Below are 17,788 nucleotides of genomic sequence, written 5' to 3' on the forward strand. Positions count from 1 at the left end.
GACGAAATTTGAAATATACTCGTGTTCAAAAATAGGTTGATTATGATCCACACTATCTGTAAATGACAATTGCACATTTGTATTTTGAGCCTGGTGGCTGTATTTTTCGCTAAAAACGGCCCACTCTGGCAAGCACTCGGAGAGCAGCCAGCACAGAGCACGTGACTTAGTTTGTCTCATGACGACCAAAGCTGTGGTGAGGCTGGCATTTAGAGGATGGCCTAGTCGTTCCAGCCACCGAAGCGGCTGCTTTTGTAATACCGTCACGTTATAACATGACGGGTTAATCTTCTGTAATCTTGTAGAGGGACAATAGAGACTTCTGGAACACGCAAAAGAGATTCTCGGAGAGAGGGGAGTTCCTCTCCCTCTTCTCACGTGGTGGCTGGAGGCGAGACAGTTATCGTCACAGTCTGTCAAGGTTCCTAGAACGGCATTACAAACGAGGCGTTGGCGACATCCACCAGGTGTTCTTTGCTAATCGTTTAATTCGTTTTGAAATTCCTTTTCATGTTTTTTTTAACAAGATATTGGTGTGTGCGATGTGATACTGCTCCTTTGAACACACATAAATAAAAAAATAAGTGCCGAAATTTCGTTGTAGTATCCCTTTAAAACAGGCTAGGAGAACTTATCTCTGGATATTGATTAAAATCATCTAATGGAGACAAGGGAGGGTGGGGTGAAGGAGAGATGGAGGGAAGGGAGGGAATTAAAGGCATGCTGAATCGAAACTTAAAATATACCTCTCACGTTCAGAAATAAGTTAAACATGATCAACTCTACCAGCTAATGACTATTGCATGCTTCTATTATTGAATGGATGGCTATATTTTTCGTTCCAAAAGATTGAACCCAACAAGCGCTCGAAGATCAGCCATCGGAGAGTGCGATGCAACATGAGAGACGTGACGTCAACTGACCTAGCATGGGCAAAGCAGCTTGGGGGCTGGCGTGGTTAGAAGCTTCATAACTTGGTGTGGTCAACGCGTTACAACCTGGCCGTTTTAGTTGACCCTCCCCTCTTCCCCCAGGAGCTGAATAGGCCGGGAGAAAAGGGAAATTCGTTTTGACAAGGCTCGTGAGCTTGCAGCTTCCTGCCGTACTTCCACAGGGCTGCACTGCTTTTAAGTTCAGAATGACGGACGAGCGTTCGGTTTATTCCTTTTAAATAATGTTGTGGCGTCTTTTCGAGCAAAAAATTGGAGTCTCTGTGGTGTGCCCAGAACATGGTTGACATTTAGGCAATAAAATAGATGCTAGAATTTCGTTGCAGCGTCTTATTAATTTCCTTAGTTTGGCCTGCATTCTTCTACCCTCTGTTTGCTACCCAGGCGTGGATTTCGAAACAATGCTAGGATCCGCTTGTACCCCTACCAAAGTTGTCAAAATAAAAGTTTTTTTTTTTTATATATACATAAAATTTAGTCATTAAATCCTCCGATATGTAGGATGTTTCCAGGGTCTAGGCAGCAACTCAGGCTACCAAGTAGCTGGAGCAATTGCTAGGGGTGCAGTCGCTCTAGTTAACCATGAAGCTCACTTGGTCAGCTTTGCTGACTTGATCTGTCTTCCTAGCCTTCTGTATGGATGTGTTCCACAATGTGCAATACATCTGCATACTGCTGTTTACTGCAGTGCAGCGTGCACGACAAAGAAATTGGAAAAGCAAGGGATAAAGTGGTTTCAACGTGTCTAGGCGAGGTAAAGCAGACTCTACAACCGATTAAGAAGAGCCAGTCAATATCACCCATTCATCTCTACTTTCGGTTATCTGTGAGAATCCAGTTGATCTAGTGTATGGGTTTTTGCCCATCTTCTTGGGCTTGCACCTGTGGTCAGCACTTTTTTTTTTATCTGTTGTGCAAGTTTATGCCAATTTCAGTATTGTGAGAAGCTCCCTTTTTTTCTCGTTCGCAGAGCTTAACATTAGGTATGTTTTTCTCTCGCCTGCGACAGGGGCAGCGAAATTGGGGTACAGCAACCCATTTGACCTGAAGATTGTCCTGGAGATAGACGGAACCGAAGTGGAGGATGAGAACTACTTCCAGCGTGCGGAGAGGGACACGGTATTCCTCATGCTCCAGCCCAGCGAGAAGTGGCTGCCGCCGGGAGTGGAGGCACTCAGAGCAGGTGGGTGGACGACCCAGCCACATTGTTTACACGGTTCATTAGTTCCTTCTGACTTGTTTTCGTGGTCGCCTTTGAACACGCGAGACATTTCGCTTGTCTATTTTGTCCAAGTCGAAGCAAGTAAGTTTGATTATAAACGGACTGTAAGTATTAAGCAGCTAAGTCTGCATTTTAGTAAAGCATACTCTGGAGAACTAGAAGTTTGGAAGAATGTTCCCTTCCTTCCTATTTGTAGCCTGTTCTGTCTGTAATGCCCCTTAATAGAGGGCTGACAGTAATTTCAAATAAATACATGTATAAATGGCAGTTCACACTGCACAGCTCATTGCACACATGAGACACCAATGAGTTTTCTTGAAGAAGGCAAAATTGAAATAGGTACATCTGGAGAACAATGATAATAAAACAGAGAAATCTCGAGGTATACTCAAAAAGCTAGGCATGTATACAGCACATTGCGAATGTACAGTAGTGCCCTCCTGTGATAGACTTCATTGCTAGAAGTAAACAATAGGTAGGAGTTGTGAGGGTGACGCATTGAAGGGTAGCACTTTCTGTCAAGCTGTGAAACATGTATTGATGCGCTGTTTTAGATGTAATTTATTTTTACATTATTTAATTGCTCAACAATTTCTGTAGCTGTAGGTCGACAAGTGTGCCTTGTTTGACCGGGAAAAGCAGGGATCTATGACTTGCAGTAGTTTGGCTGTTGTTGGACTGTAAGAAGGGCAGTATTTACTTGACTTACTTGACAAGAGGTACAGACATGTGACCTTTGTAGTGTCAGGCCCAAATCTCAAAGGCCCCCACATAAGAAAAGCTCCGTATACAGCAGTAGCTGTTACGGGCTCGTCCCCCCAGTTGCACGACAACGTAAGCATAAGTGAATTCAGTTTCCCCTCTAAATTTAGCGGAAAAATTGACATCCCGTGACCTGTGTACCAATTCAGTTTCCCCGCTACATTTGGCGGGAAAATTGATTGATGTCATGTGACCTGACTCACGGGACCTACAGACGAATTTAGGTTCCCCGCTAAATTGAATGGAAAAATTGACATCACATGACCTATGCACCCATTCAGTTTCCCCTCTAAATTTGGCAGGAAAATTCATGTCAGGTTACCTGACATCACAGGTCCTACAGACAAATTCAGGTTCCCCGCTGCGGAAATATCGACGTCATGTAACCTATGCTCCTACTCAGTTCCTCCGCTAAATTTAATTAGACAATTAATGGCACATGACCTGGCGTCACGGGACCTACAGACAAGTTCAGGTTCCCCGCTGGAAAAATTTACTTCATGTGATCTGTGCGCCGATTCACTTTCCCCACTAAATTTGGGAGAAAAATCTGGCGACGATATGACGATCGTCATCGTCATGTTTTTGAATAAGCAGCGTGGATACCGCTGTCTAAATGCATCATGCGATCGCCCTCCAATTTTTTAAAACATTATATGATTGGTGGCGGCTGATCAAACCATCAACCCCCTGGTCATTTAAAATAAAACCGGAGGGGAAAAAAATAGTGTCTGGTTAACCTGTTTTCATTATGTCGGCCATACCGGCAAACAAAGCACAACTTCAAGGGATTAGGACGCGCCAAAAATAATATATCAGATAACTATACTGCTGGGACCCATTGTATGTCCCTACATTTCTGCTAAGTTTGTTTTGTGAATGATGCGATAGTCTTGTAAATAAATTGATTTATACGTGGACCCTTGGATCCACCCCATTCGAGCGCCACGTTTGATGGGCCAGCGACATAACTCGCTCAACGCGCGGCGTCCCCTTGCATGCACTCGCACACAAGGTTCTCTCGGCGTCTCACGCTTCCGCTTCCTCATTTACCTTCTGCATTTCGAGCATACGGTTTCGAGGTGATTATGTCTACGGCATCGCTTCTCGTCGGAGTCTTGGACAGTGATCGCAGCAGCGATGAGAGTGATTGCTATCAAGAGATGTTGGAAGCTGGTCATTTTGACCTGGACCTGCTAGCGACCAGTTTCAGCGGCGACGAGGTCGTCACTGACAGACTCGTTGTTGTCCACGATGACCTTGCTTGTGCATGCCAGGTGAAAGGTCAAGGAGGCGAAAGCGAGAGTAGCGTGAGAGGATGCATTCATGCTTGGGCAAGCATGGGGGCCCCAAGATTGAGAAAGCGTTAAAGTACACATCAAGATCACATGGTTTATGGGCACCATGGTTGGGTAAATGTTAATGGCTGTACCCTTTGTAACAAGTGGTGGCTTGTGCCACCGAGTCTAAATAGAGGAACTTACAATTCCTCCCACCCTTCCAAGCTAATTTCTCCCCCCTATCACTAGGATGACCTTGGTGATACTAACTTGGGCAGTGTTGCCTGGTCACCAGATAAAAATGATCAACATTACTAAATTGAATATTGCAATTACTAGAGCTCTAACAGTTGTGAAACTTTGTGTATGTACTAAGTAGCCTACAAGCATTCCATTCCAAGAATAATATCTACCCGTTTGATTTTTGTGTAGGGCAGGATTTACTTTATCCAGCCCTTTTGCATTAGATTATGGTAAATCCAGCTCGCCGCACTGAATGAGTTTGGAACTTCGGCCGTGGCTAGTGTGCTAGTGTACGGTGTGTGCAGTGAGCATGGGACTGTTTTGCGGACTGCTGCATTCTCAAGAGGTACTAAGACTCATCTCCGCCTTTGCATATAGCTGAGAAACATCCTTGTTCGCTGGAGTTTTTCGGGGATTATGTTGCCAATGACCCGAGATTTAGACTTTTATGTTTTTTATTAAAACGGTGTTATGCAGACGTGCTTGCTCCACCCCAAAACACTGCGGTCGGGGCATTGAATAATGGTTGTGACACATCTTTGTGTAATGGCATCTGTGTACAAGCTCCCTATTGCTTACGTTTTATGTTCAATAAACTTGTTTGGTTTTCTAAAAACGAAAATCTGTGGGTAGCTTAAGTTTTTAAATTTCTTTTTTTGCATGTGCATTTTATAATAAAGGCTTTTGTTGTCTTCTTTTTGTCCCTTTTTTTCCTTTTGTTGAGTTCAAACAAACACCACACATTCCATTTCTTTGTACTACGATATTACAGGTTACCAATCTCGATTTCAGTTGGATGGAACTTTTGAGGATGGTAACTTCATCTTCAGTCACATTTTGTGCTACTGATAAAACAGCTACCAGCCTTTGCACATTTCTTTTGCTCATTTACTCATGCCTTGCATGAGTACTAAAGGCAATGTTTTTTTTAGCTTTATTATTTGCAAGTATTTTGTGTGTATGTTAATAAAGATATAGCAGTAAATCTAAACTACACATACTATACTTAAACAGTGTGACTGCTCACATTTGCGGAGCATGTTGGCACTGGGATATCTCGCACACTTTCATAGTGCTCAAAAACAAAGCTACTATTTCTTTTCCAACTGTCGAACATAGACTTCCTTGAGAAAAGTGTGGGTCCTTGTCTCCAGGCCAGCAGTGGTACTGCACTGGCTGAATTTCTCATCTACAGCAGAGACATGAGATGATCATTACAGCTCACTAACTTGTTGCTGTATAAACAAATGCACGACACAATTAATGTCGCCAACGGTATACTTCACCACGGTGCCCCTATGCCATTGTGTAAGTGTATCCAACAGAGCTAAAACAATTCCATCGTGACTTAAAAAAATACTTGGAAATTTTCAAAATGTTTTCATGCTATTGTGTCAATTTGAAAGACAGGTTGAATGCACCAATGTTTGAATCCGTATAACAAAGTTCTAAATATTCTGACATGCCTAACATTTCTCTTTTCTAAAACAACTAAGTGACAAGGAAGATGACACTTAGTATTGACTGCACCAAGTTTCGCTAACCTTCTCTCAGAAAGGAATACTCCAAAAAATTTTATGAAAGGTAGTGCATCAGGTTCTCACACACTCAAACATGCCTATTTTAGAAAACATATTGAGTCCTCTCTGGTGTCTTCAGATGTTGCTAAATGTTCCCACTGTACTGCATTCCATAGCGTCTGTTTAACCGGAAGAAGCGAACAAATCAATCTTTTTGGTTGGCCGATGTTAGCACGCCAGAAGACAAAAAATATGAATAATGTATGTATAAAGTATATGCACGCGAACTCTGTACTGCCAGTGTGCATTAGCCTTTGCAAGGGCTTTATGTGTTGAGTAGCTCGTAATCTAGCCCTCGAAAAGAAAATGCCAACTGACTTTTGCAACGAGTCTCTGCCAGGCTTGCTTGCCCCTGTTCGATTCAATTGTACAGTACTTTTATAACGTAGCCACTGATTCTGGAGCCACGGCACGGTCCCGTAACTAAACAAACTCGGCCCCTCGAGCGGGCCTAAGGATCCCGCACCAAAGGGCCCCGCCGTAAGACCCGATTCCCCCGCCGCAGCCATCACAGCAATACCTCGCATCGTGTGCGACGCCATCACCAGCCTGGAGCTCATGGACCTCCAGCCCTCGTGGAAGATCATGGACAACAAGGGGCGCGTCACGGTGGTGCTCCACTGGGACCAGCATGAAAAGTGCCACCGGCGCCCGGGCTCCGAGCCGGGCGGGATCCTCCGCGTCGAGGTCAGCTCCCAGGAAGCCTCGCAGGCGGAGCAGGACGCTGCTTCGCAAGGCGCGACCATCGCGACGGGCGGGGCGGGCACGCGGACCAGGCTGACGCTGGAGGGCCTCGGACCGCGGCCCGAGCACCGCTCTCTCCCGCGGACCAGTTCCCGCGAGAGCGCCTCCGGCGGGAGGGAAGGGGCAAGGGACGGAGGCGGGACGGGCAGTCCGGACCACAACCACACCCAGTGCGACTTCCACTGCGCCGCACTGCACGGCTCGCACCAGATCCAAGTAAACAAGTCGGTGGCCACCTCGCCCATCCAAGAGTTTCCCCGGGGCCCCTTCCCAGGCCCCTCAGGTCTCCAAAGACCGCCCTCGGGGCCCACCCCAAAGGGCCACGTCCGCTTCCTTGAGGTCACCGAGGAGTCCCGCATCCCCGCCATGGTGGCGGACGACTCGGAGTCCGACACGGACAACACGGCGTGCGAGGAGGAGCAGCTGTCGGAGCGCTACCTGCTTCTGGTCGACCAGCTGTCACTGGAGCAGGACCGGCACCTCACGGTTCGGGACATCGGAGTCATCCTGGAGCGACTGAGCTCGCGCATCGTTGACGTCGACCGGCTGGAGCGGGAGCGGGAGAGTGCAGACGTCCACAACTGGACTATCAAGGCCACGCTGCGTGGGGAAGTGCTCAGGGAGATTGGGGTCATCTACAACGGACAGTACTATGGCATCATGGAACACCCGGGGTACTTTTGATAAGAGGTCCGCACGTTTTCCCGTGTTCCCCTTGTCGGACGGCCGTTTGCAAAGCTCGCAACTGCCGTTTCGGTCAGTCGCCGAGTGTGCCCGTGGGCCGAGCGCCGACACTGTTTCGTGGCGGTGCATTCGAAGGCACGGCTCTCTCAACGAGAGCCCCCGCCACGCAGGCCACGTGCTCACTTTTGTTGAGAAGCCCACGTCACAGTTTTTAGGTGTGACCTTCGTTAGGGGTGTTGCGGTTTTTGTTTGTTCCTGCTCACTGCCTAGTCTTCCTTCCCTTTCCTCGGTTTTCTCGTTTGATGTTGGAAATAGCAATTTGCGCGCGGATCGCACGGGCACGCGTGGGTCGGCACCCACGGAAGTGGTTTCCGCGTTTGTGGAGGAATGACCTCGTTTTCTCGGGACTTGATGTTGATTGCTTTCCTCGACGCATCTTTTTCGTTGTTCCCCTAATTAAGGATTGGTGCTAAAGCGAACCGTTAATGCTACTGCCATGTCTTCTAATTGTCGCCGCTTCCAGGGCTGCCCCTGTGCCGCGCGAGCCCCCCTCCTCTCCCCCCCCAGTCATGTATAAGCGAGAGAAACATTGCTCCGAGGTCTGTTTCTCCCGAACCCAAGCCTTGCACTTCTTGCACCACTCCTCCTGCTCAAACTTCTCCACTGAGGCCCCCTTTGTGAACCCTTTGGACAGACCCGTCTGCAGCCGTTCGGTTGGCGAGCCCCGTGCAGAGCAACACTGCCACCGTCTTGAGTGCCGGCTCCGTTGTCTCGAGTTGGCGTCGACTTTGCGGCGTTCGGGGGCTTCTCTCGCAAAGGTGACCGTGCAAGCCGAGAGAATTCACTGCCACCGCTCACCCTTGGCCGTTCGAGCGAAGTTGCTAGTCTCTTTTGCACATACTACCTGGATTGTGGCAATATTTCTATACCTTTCGACAGTTGCCCGAATGCGAGTTCGTGGTCACGCTCGTCGGTTACGCTCGTCTGCTTTTTTCTCGGCTTGGCAAGTGCGTCAAGGTTCTTCGCTCGTTTTTATTATTTTTTTTTTTTCGTGGTGCTTCGTGTGGTAAGATTTACCCCACTAGGGCACCTGGCACATTTGAAGCATAAGTCTTTTGTATATACATATGCATGTGTGTGTGTGCATGTGTGTGGGTGTTTGTACATACGTGTAACCATAACAAGGGGAAACACTCCGCAGGATATCAACATCCTCGGGATAGTACAACGGCACGCCATCTTTTCACTGTCGAGGGGTTTTGATATTAACAACTGCTTTATTGACATTTCCTCCATTGAGCTCTCGTCGGGGCCTAGACCGTTTTTTAACAATCGCAATTGGTGTAAGTCCTACGTTCCTGTTCGATTGTTGCACTTTCTTGGTTACCCTGGGTTGGCGTCTCGAACGGGCATTGCACCTTCCAAAATGGCTCCAGGTTGATGTGGATTGTGCAGCCTTATTCTTTTTTGTAGTCCAGTAGTTTGAGCAAGGTTTCTCGTCCCAGCCGTGCATAATTGTTTCTGTGTATTTTTTCTTTCTTTTGTTGATCATTTTGACGAATTTATTGTCGGCACGCACGCTCACGTCTCTCAACACATCATGCCCCCAAAGTTGTTGTCGTTGTTGTTGCTGTTGAAATGCGGGGAATTCAGAGGCTCAAGTCGGTAGAGTTTGAAGCGCGCTGCACTCACTCGTCTCTCGGCCGTTCGTTTTTTCGGTACTAGTCATCGAGCGACCCGCCGTTTTTGTAGACTGTTCCATTGCCCCGCTATTCGGAGGCTCATGGTAACAACAGCGTGTAAATTTTTGTTTCTTAGAACTAAACTGCTAGTGTTTGTTGGGTGCAGTGGGAAGGTTTTCTCGATGGCGCTTAGTACGGGACAAGCAACGTCGGCACAAGTAGTGGTGTTGGTTCCCCGTTTGTTTACGCACCTAATTTGCATCTCCCTCTGGGAGCGTTTCCTCGACCAACACCCGTGGTAGCGGTGTGCGTCGAGACTGTCGACGCACCGTGGCAGGCAGCGGCAGATTGCGACGAAAAAAGTCGTACGTAGTGTAGGTGTGTCTAGCATTTGCAATCTCCTTGTCTCCCACCTCTCCACCTCCTTTCACTCTCTATCTCCTTTAGTAGCTGCACACCCTTTCCCAAACATCTCCCTCTCCCCTTCCCTTTCAGGCTGTCTAAGGCATCCCATCGTCAAACTGCCATTTATGGGAAAGAAAAAAAAAACTAAGTAATTGTTGCCATAGTTTTATAATTGTATATAGGAGAATTATAATGAAAAAGAAAATGACTTAATACCTTAACAAATCTACAGATTATATGTACATAAACATGCATTACTGGACTATACCGCAACTAGAGCATGCATGTAACCTCTTACCGATTATGCAGGACAGTGAAAGCGGTACGGCAGCGGGGAGTTGTTGTTGGCGTTTGAAGTATCCTTTTGGTCTTCCGCCAGGTGCATTATTGTTGGATGCATTAAGTTGTCTGTTGTCATTGATTCCCCCTTTATAGACGAGGTCTCCAGTTATTTGTTTTTACCTCCGGTGAAATTTCTCTGGGAAGGGCCTTTCTCGTGTGCTCGTTGTTCTTGTGGCATGGTGCATTGCATGCCTCTCTGCAGGAAGGTTTTAAACCCAGCTTCAATTGCTGTTTAGGCGCTCGCTCTTAAATTGCGGTCGCAGAGGCGTTGCGACCGAAATGCCCCAGCACGAAACTCCAGGGGCTTCGAGATCATTTTGAGGATGGTCAGCTGCTATTCTGAAGGGCGTTGCCATGTCTCCAAATCGGGTTGATATAAACCCTGTCATGCAACAAGGCTTGGAGTTGGGTTGCTAAATAAGCTACACTTCAGAGTGTCGCTTATTTAGCATTTTAGCACCGTTCGGCGATCTCGGTGCTTAAAATTATTGTTGCTAATTGTCCGAAGCTTTACCTGAAATTGCAGGAAACAGTTTTCTGTCCTCCAGAAACGTTGGAGCAGCCCGCGACGGAGCAAAACGTTATCGCCCGAGCCCCCTGGCACCATGTCCGAGGCTCCGGAAGTGACGTTTTTTAATCTTAACAATCGCCAGTTGCGCCTGCTTTACGGAGTGCCAACGTTCTAAGCGTACCTCATTCAGTGGATCCAGCCCATAGCTTGCCCGCGGCACTTTATGAGTTTAGTTTCGAACAACCAAATACTTGATGCTTGGACACAGGGTGCTTTATCCAAATGCTGGTACCGCATTCCGAATCTTGCTTTTCCTCGGAACATTTATAAAATATTGAATTATAAGTCCTTCTCATTCTTTTTGCATTTTTAAAGCTTATTACCTTGTTGTTAGTGTGAACTTTAAGAGTAACCCGCCACATTTCTAGCGAGCATAGTTTTTAGCATTGAAGCACCCCGGGGTCGGCTTTGGTGGCTTTAATAGGCTTGTTCAAGAGCATCTTTCACGTTTTCTTGTCCTAGCAAAAATGTCAGTTTTGTGTCGAAGTTTACCCTGGGCATCAATTCAATTGGTTGACCGGACCAATCAGCTGGTAGGCAACACTATGTAGACCACCAGTCATTGTGAAGGTGTGTGTTACTGCATGCCATTAAGCATGTTTTATTACATGCATCTTGTTGAGGTCATAGTTGTTCCAAAATGCCAATGTCTGTGACAAAGGTGGCTGCTTTCTGTTTTCTGAGGCCATGCCTTGTGAACCATAGCTGGGGTTTCTGCCTTGGAGTATACTATGCCAGCAATCGAAGTAATTTAATTACTGCCACCGAAGATATAAATGAAGAGCAGCTTTTTACTTTCTGAGGCGATAAAAATTAGCATTATTTTGGTTCCTTGTTTATTTCGTCAAGTTTTAGAACCAGCAGAAGGGCTATAAAAATTATTTTTTTCTGGTGGTCTAGCATGTCAAGAAAATGTCATGTCACGTCTAAAAATCATTGGACAAGGAGGTTTCTTTTTCTTTTGGGTTTTAGACATCTAGTATAGAAACATCGACTTACTCCACTGAGTTTGTGAGAAAAAAAACAAGAAATAACTAGAACCGAATGCCATACTAGTCACAATGCCAAAAGACATTTAATGGAAAACTTTCTGAGCAACATTGAATGCATTGTTGGACAACTGCAGAACTTGAGCACCACTGCAGGATGATGTTCTTTGTTGGTGCCAAATCTTCGGATGCATTTTTGGTGCACTGCCAGTTTCCTATTGAATCGTCGGAGTGAACTCTGCGGGCCAGAGACGGTCTTTGTCTGCTTCTTCGACACTGCAAGGATGACAGCTTCTTTGTTTTGCAGTGAAGTCCAGTTGTCGTTTTCTTTCTTAAATTGCCATGCTGTAGGAAGATAGAAAGTATCTTTATTACCTGACATGTACTGCACGTTGCAGAGCATTCCCGTCGGTTCTGTTCTTGCGAATGTCACCGATGTCGCATGATTTTCGCTATGCATTCCTGACTGCATGCATTCCCCTAGGCCAATTGGTCGCTTGAAATTAAGCAGTTTTCAAATGCATCAACAAGCCAACAGGAAGCATGAACCGAGCTTCATGTCGGCTGTTTTCTCTGCAGGTGTTAGAAAGTGCACTCAAACTTCTAATACTCATTACGCCGTGCTAGAACGAAACCGATATAACTTCCTTACCTTTTTAAATACGTTCTTGAGGATACTGGGGCAATTAACTCTGCCGAGTTGATCTTTAATAAAAGGCCATCACTAAAGAGTAGCATTTGGGAAAGAGGTGCACCACCACCATGGAATTGCCTTATTCCTTCAATGGCCGAGTCAGATCGTTCACAGATAAAGAACTCGGCTCTGAAGGCCGACACGTGAGGCAGTTCTTGCAGCAAAACCTAGCTTCTGCCATCAACGACAGAAATAGCTTTGTTTTTGACTCTGAACAAACCTAAAGTTAGAAATACAATGCGAGTTTTTCAGGAACTGGCAACTGCACCTGAGGAATAGCAAATTCATTTGCGACGGATTTGGGGCACCTAATTATTGCAAGTAAATTGCTATGCGCCGAGAAGCTGAGGGAGAGGAGGAGCCGAGAGCGCGCTAGGAGTTCAGAACGCCGAGCTGTGGTTGGGATGATTAGTGGGTAGACATAAAGCTAGCGGTTTTTGTCTCCATTGCACTCGTCGAACACGTTAGAACGTGGAACAAACACATTCGACGAGTGCGGTGGAGACGAAAACAGCTAGCTTTAGATCTACCCCCACTCATCATCTGAACCAAGGCTCGGCGTTCTGACGTCCCTGCGCACTCGCGTCTCATCCTCTCTCTCAGTATCTCGGCACGTTGTTTGGCCGTGATATATGTTGCATTTTTTAGGGTAAAAGCCCATTCACACATGCACCACAGCACTGTTAGTCAGCGCTGGAAATAGCGCTGATCTTGCTGAGGCAGCACTAACTAGTTGAGCACTCATAAAACGCTGCAGTAGTGTTAAGTTACGATCAGGTCAGTGCTGCATCATCGCTGTTCCTAGTGATGATTTAGCGCTACGCTGCATGTGTGATCCGGTCTCGAGGATGTTAAAGCAAATCATGTGGTACCTTTGTTGTTGTGCCAGCAGCAACCTCATTGCCTGTGGCATTGTTGTATTGTTGTTGTTGAACCTTTGTTGCCACTCAAACTCCAGGAGATCGTTGTCACCTGGAAAGTACCTGAACGAATGCTTCCACTTGTGGAATACACAGAGATTGATGCGCGCTCTACAGGAATTTGTTGGACGTGCCGACATCCGTAATGTTTTCTCGCCTCTGTCTCCGTGACTTGTGTATGTTCTGTCGTTTGAAATTTATAGGCACTTCATTTGTAGTTATGTACATTTTTATTAACCATAACTATAAAAGCTGGAGCACACGTGTGAAAAAGGAAACTGGATATCGCACAATATTTGGAACACATAGAAATAGTTCACTTTTTTCCTCTTTAAATTAGGGTATTGGCTGCACATAAATCGCAAATATAGTTGCGTTAAAAACATGTTTTCAATTTATGTACAGTTGAACCTCAATTTAACGAAACCCGATTTTACGAGTTTCCCGATTTAACGAACAAATTGGGATTCCCCGCGCAGCCTAACCCGAAGAATTTCTTTCTCGACTTTACGAAGTTCCCGATTTAACGAAATAATTAGGGAGTCGCGGTGACTTCGCTAAATCGAGGTTCAACTGTATGTTAAGTACCCGCATCTGGTTCGCTTCTAAAAATATGTGTGGAACTATTTTTCCATGTTCTGAATTTGATACAATTTCGAGTTGTTTTTTTCACACACGTGTTTCAGCCTTAGCATCTAAACATTAACTAATACACTTCGATACAAAAAATGTGCTTCTGGGAAGAGCACAGTGGACAATGGTTCTTAGTCTTGAATTATTTAGATGGTATGATACTACCTCCACAACGTTGCAGGTGCCATGTTTCCTAGTCACATTTGTTTTTATACATCGTATATATGTACATTCCTTATTTATTTTCCAGTATGGAATATACTTCCTGTTGTCTGAAGTATCAGGTGAAGCTTGCGCACATTCCATTCTTCAAATCTGAAAAGAATGGTGAATAGTTTGAAGAGGGAGACGACATAGGAACTGATCAATCGTGAGTCGAGCAGTTTTCTTGCCAGCCTTTTGTTTTGCATAGTCATCAGCTTAACAGCATCACCCGTGGTCTAGCAATGCAGAGATTACCAGAATGTTGATGCAAGTAATACAGAATAGCTCAAGAAATTTTTATCATAAACTATTTGCTATAAAGAGTTTCTCCCTGCTTCTTTCCTTATACAGTATGGTGTCCTCTTATTTCCAGTGAATGTACACTGATGGACCATGCATATTTCTGCTTGCATTGTTTTGAAATCCAAAGAAATGTGTACTATCGCAGACAGTATGAGCCGACACAGTCCTTCACGCTTCATTGGCATACCTTCCAGTTTTTGAGAGAGCTGCTGTCCGATCTGGGAATGGAATGTGAAGTTGAAGTACTACACTTTGGACTCTTTGACAAATTGAGAGATAATAGAGCTTGTGGAAACCACAGATAGACAGATAAGCCGTATCAGATGTTTCAGCACATATTGTCCTCAGAGGTACAACCCTGTCACTTTTAAAAGGACATCGAGTAAAGCACCATTCGAGAAATTTGTGATTTTAGTTTCTACTTCTCTGGCCGTTTGCGTTCCAGGTGACATGTGCTTCTTCACTCTGTCTCAGTTGGCAAATGACTGAACTTAAGTTCTCTTTCCTTTCCGTGCTCATCTATTGAAAAGATCTGCATATCTCAACAGACATTTTACAGCTTAATCGCCATTCATTAGTTAGTGGATTCAATTTTCAATCCATTCTTTTTGTCGGGACGGCAGATACAAATTGGACGTACATAAATTTATAAGCTAGGGGCTTCAGAGAAATTATGGTAAGGGTGCAGGCAAGCTGGTGAATATTAACTGTGTTGAATTAACCCGAGACGGGAAGAAGAAGAATGGTTAAAACATAGAAGGAACAGAGGCTTTGTGAGGTTTTCAAAATGCTTTTGTTTGAGCTTGTGCTTCTTATGGTTAATACTTTTGAAAAATGCTTTCAAAAATAGGCTGCTGTTTATTTATATGTGCCATAACATACATGGTGGTCCTGAAAAGCTTCATGACTTGCTTATGTGGCCTGCTTGTTGAAAATTTTTTTGTCAATCAGATGTGTTTTTCAAAACCTGATGCATCACTCAAAATAATTCTGAAACGCTCCTCTCTCATTTTGACGTCATGTGGATGTGTGCATTGCAGGAGCGGAAGACACCTGTTCAAGAATGCGAATTTACTTAGTATGTATTTTCTTATTTGCTTGTTACGCTGTGGCGTTGCCCAAACATGTATGTCACTTGCATGTGTTGCTACCACACACAAAAAGAAGTCAAAATTTTTTTTCGACTTTGTACTTGAAAAAGTTTTATGTCTCATGGTTAAGGAGTTTATGATCAACATACAAAGCAGGTAGCCCCCAATTAGGTGCTTGCAGCTGCAAATCCTCTGTGTCCTGTAATTGAAGAAGACTGGAGGATGCGGTTCCTTTCAATTGACTGCCTCAACATGCCAATGGCAACCTCTCTTATCTGCTCAGAAAGTCTTTGAACTGAAGAATACTTTGATCTTGACTTTTGATCTGTGACAATGACAACAGTGAACCAACTTTTAGTTTTTTACCCTTTTTGCTGATACATTGTTGACATTGTTATGTGTATTTCATGACGTGCCCCTGCCAAAGTTTTTCATTGTGATAGTAGTTCCACTTTGTCAGCAAGGTTGGTTCTAAGGAAACCATGATGGATGCTGGCATCCCTCCATTTTATGTTCACTGGTTATTGGCACACTATATATACTAAGGTGGAGAGTTCAAACATTGCCATTGTTTAAGTCATTTTTGGTCTGCGCACGAAACGGCGTTCCCTCGTCACTGCATGATATGCATCCATGTGAAAGCCGACTTTGCATGGACACGTTCTACAAGCTGCTATCGCTGCCACTGAGGAATATGCACTTGCTTTCAAGTCAAAGTTGGTAACTTCCGCTTTCTCCTAAAGTATGTTCTTGAAGCAAAGGGAGAGCATGTCTTTGTAGATGACGAGCTGAGTGTGTCAGATGACTCGGTACATTTGTGATAGGCGCAGAGCACAGGCATGACTGGGCATGACTGCTTTTGTTTCGTTAGTTTTTCTCGTCCTGCGTGTACTGTCCGTTGCCATTTTGCACGAAAAGCAGCCGGCATTAAGAATGGTGTCAGAAGCATGACTGCCCCGCGCCCGCAAAGCAGCACTTATGCACACCCTCAAAAATCTGTTGTCTACACTGTGGACTGAACCGCGAGGTCAGCAAGCTCGACCCTCTCTCACAGTTTTGTTTGGGTCGTTTGCTCAAAAGTCTTCGGCAAAATAATGTCCGTATTTCTCTCTCTCTCCCCCCCCTACTACCCCACCAATGTTGGCCAACGCATGCGTCGGGTGTCATTTTTCTTTTTAGACCCACCGGTATCGTGATGTGCGTCATACTTTAGTTTCATGAGCATGTTTGGATGTGGACTTGTTTCCTTTTTAAATGTGCATTTGTTTCCATTCTGCATTGCCCCTTTGAAAGGGGGACTACTGCCAACGGTTAAGGAACTGCTGCTCCTAACATCCTGTTCGTGCCAAGTTTTTTGGTCAGTCTTTTCGTCGAGCATAAGAGGGCGAAAGCGTCAAGAATCGAAAGCGTCCTGGCATTCGCTTTGCGCGTTTTTTCCCTGATGGTTACAGGTCTGGACACTTGTGGGAGCAACAGAGGTAGGGCATGGTTTTATTGGGGAAGGCAGAGTTCTTTCTCTTCTGCGTGGATGTGCCACTTGTTGGGAGACTGTTTAGTACCCACTGTTTTTGGGTGAGCTCTGTTGGTAGAGAGTGTGCATTCTCCGAGGTGAATGCAGGGTTGAGTTTTCAAGGTTATATATGAGATAATCTAATAAAAGTGAATAGAGTTGTGTTACTACGCTGCGTTTTCTAGCCTCTTTATTTTGGTGCTGCCGAAGCCCACACTTCATTTGTGCCCGTTCCCAAGACTGCTGGCAAACCTGGTAACCTGGGCCATGCCATTTCAGGTAAATGCATCATGGCATTCTTCAAGTTGTGTATCTAAATTGATGTTGAAAAGACCTATCATAGAAGTTTTAATGTTCAACTGAATAATGCCTGTTTGCCTACTAACAAGAAAAGACCGTCTTTTCAGGGAATGCACAATTATCAGGGGAATTTAGTCGTCCTAAAAAGTCAATCAAATGTCAGAGAATTCAGACAGAACATTCCAAGAGACTAGGAAGGTTGTGAATACATTTTACTTTGTTGTACGCTCAGGTCAAACACAGCTTCTCAGTGCCATGGTAATTTATGTAATAGGTCGGTAACCGTAGAAGTACCAATGGAAGCTTCAATATTACGCATTGGTGCTCTTTCCGAGCTCATAGAAAGTCACATTTTACATGTTGTCATAGTTGGCATCCTAAGTGATAATTGTAGACCTTCTCGGAATTAGTCAGCAAAATTAGGTTTAATAGCCAACAAAAAACTGGAAATTTCTGGAAATTTCTGAACATTGGTCAAGGTCTGAATGCTCCAAATAAAACTTTGATTTGTAGTGCATTGAAGAGCACTATGGTAGTTTTTTTTTCCTTTCACACAATACTTTATGGTGAGAAGAAACTAAGAAAATGGCATGGCACTTGCTCTCTGGTGTCACATTTAAGATTACTAATTTCTTCCAATGCATTTGCATGTTTTCTCTCATTCATCTCTGCTCAAAAG

General features: G+C 45.0%; 1 protein-coding gene and 1 long non-coding RNA gene across 3 annotated transcripts in view; both read left to right on the forward strand.

The window, feature by feature from the left end:
• LOC8029935 overlaps window positions 1-17,788 on the forward strand; it is a 51,091-nt gene that overhangs the window by 2,302 nt on the left and 31,001 nt on the right. The window contains exons 3-4 of one of the 2 annotated variants that reach the window (XM_029979993.4): window positions 1,960-2,133; window positions 6,543-11,314. In XM_029979993.4, coding sequence (XP_029835853.2) covers window positions 1,960-2,133; window positions 6,543-7,465 — 1,097 coding nt within the window. In that variant the 3' untranslated portion in view covers window positions 7,466-11,314. Of the gene's footprint in view, window positions 1-1,959; window positions 2,134-6,542; window positions 11,315-17,788 lie in introns of those variants that run through there. The other variant, XM_040216162.2, reaches the window with a different exon arrangement.
• On the forward strand, window positions 13,982-16,979 carry LOC121836110. Its single transcript, XR_006077783.1, has 2 exons — window positions 13,982-14,071; window positions 14,279-16,979. It is a non-coding gene; the product is annotated as an uncharacterized LOC121836110 (long non-coding RNA).

The sequence above is a fragment of the Ixodes scapularis genome, unplaced genomic scaffold, assembly GCF_016920785.2.
Source record: "Ixodes scapularis isolate PalLabHiFi unplaced genomic scaffold, ASM1692078v2 PGA_scaffold1__304_contigs__length_218370807, whole genome shotgun sequence".
Lineage (NCBI taxonomy): Eukaryota > Metazoa > Arthropoda > Arachnida > Ixodida > Ixodidae > Ixodes > Ixodes scapularis.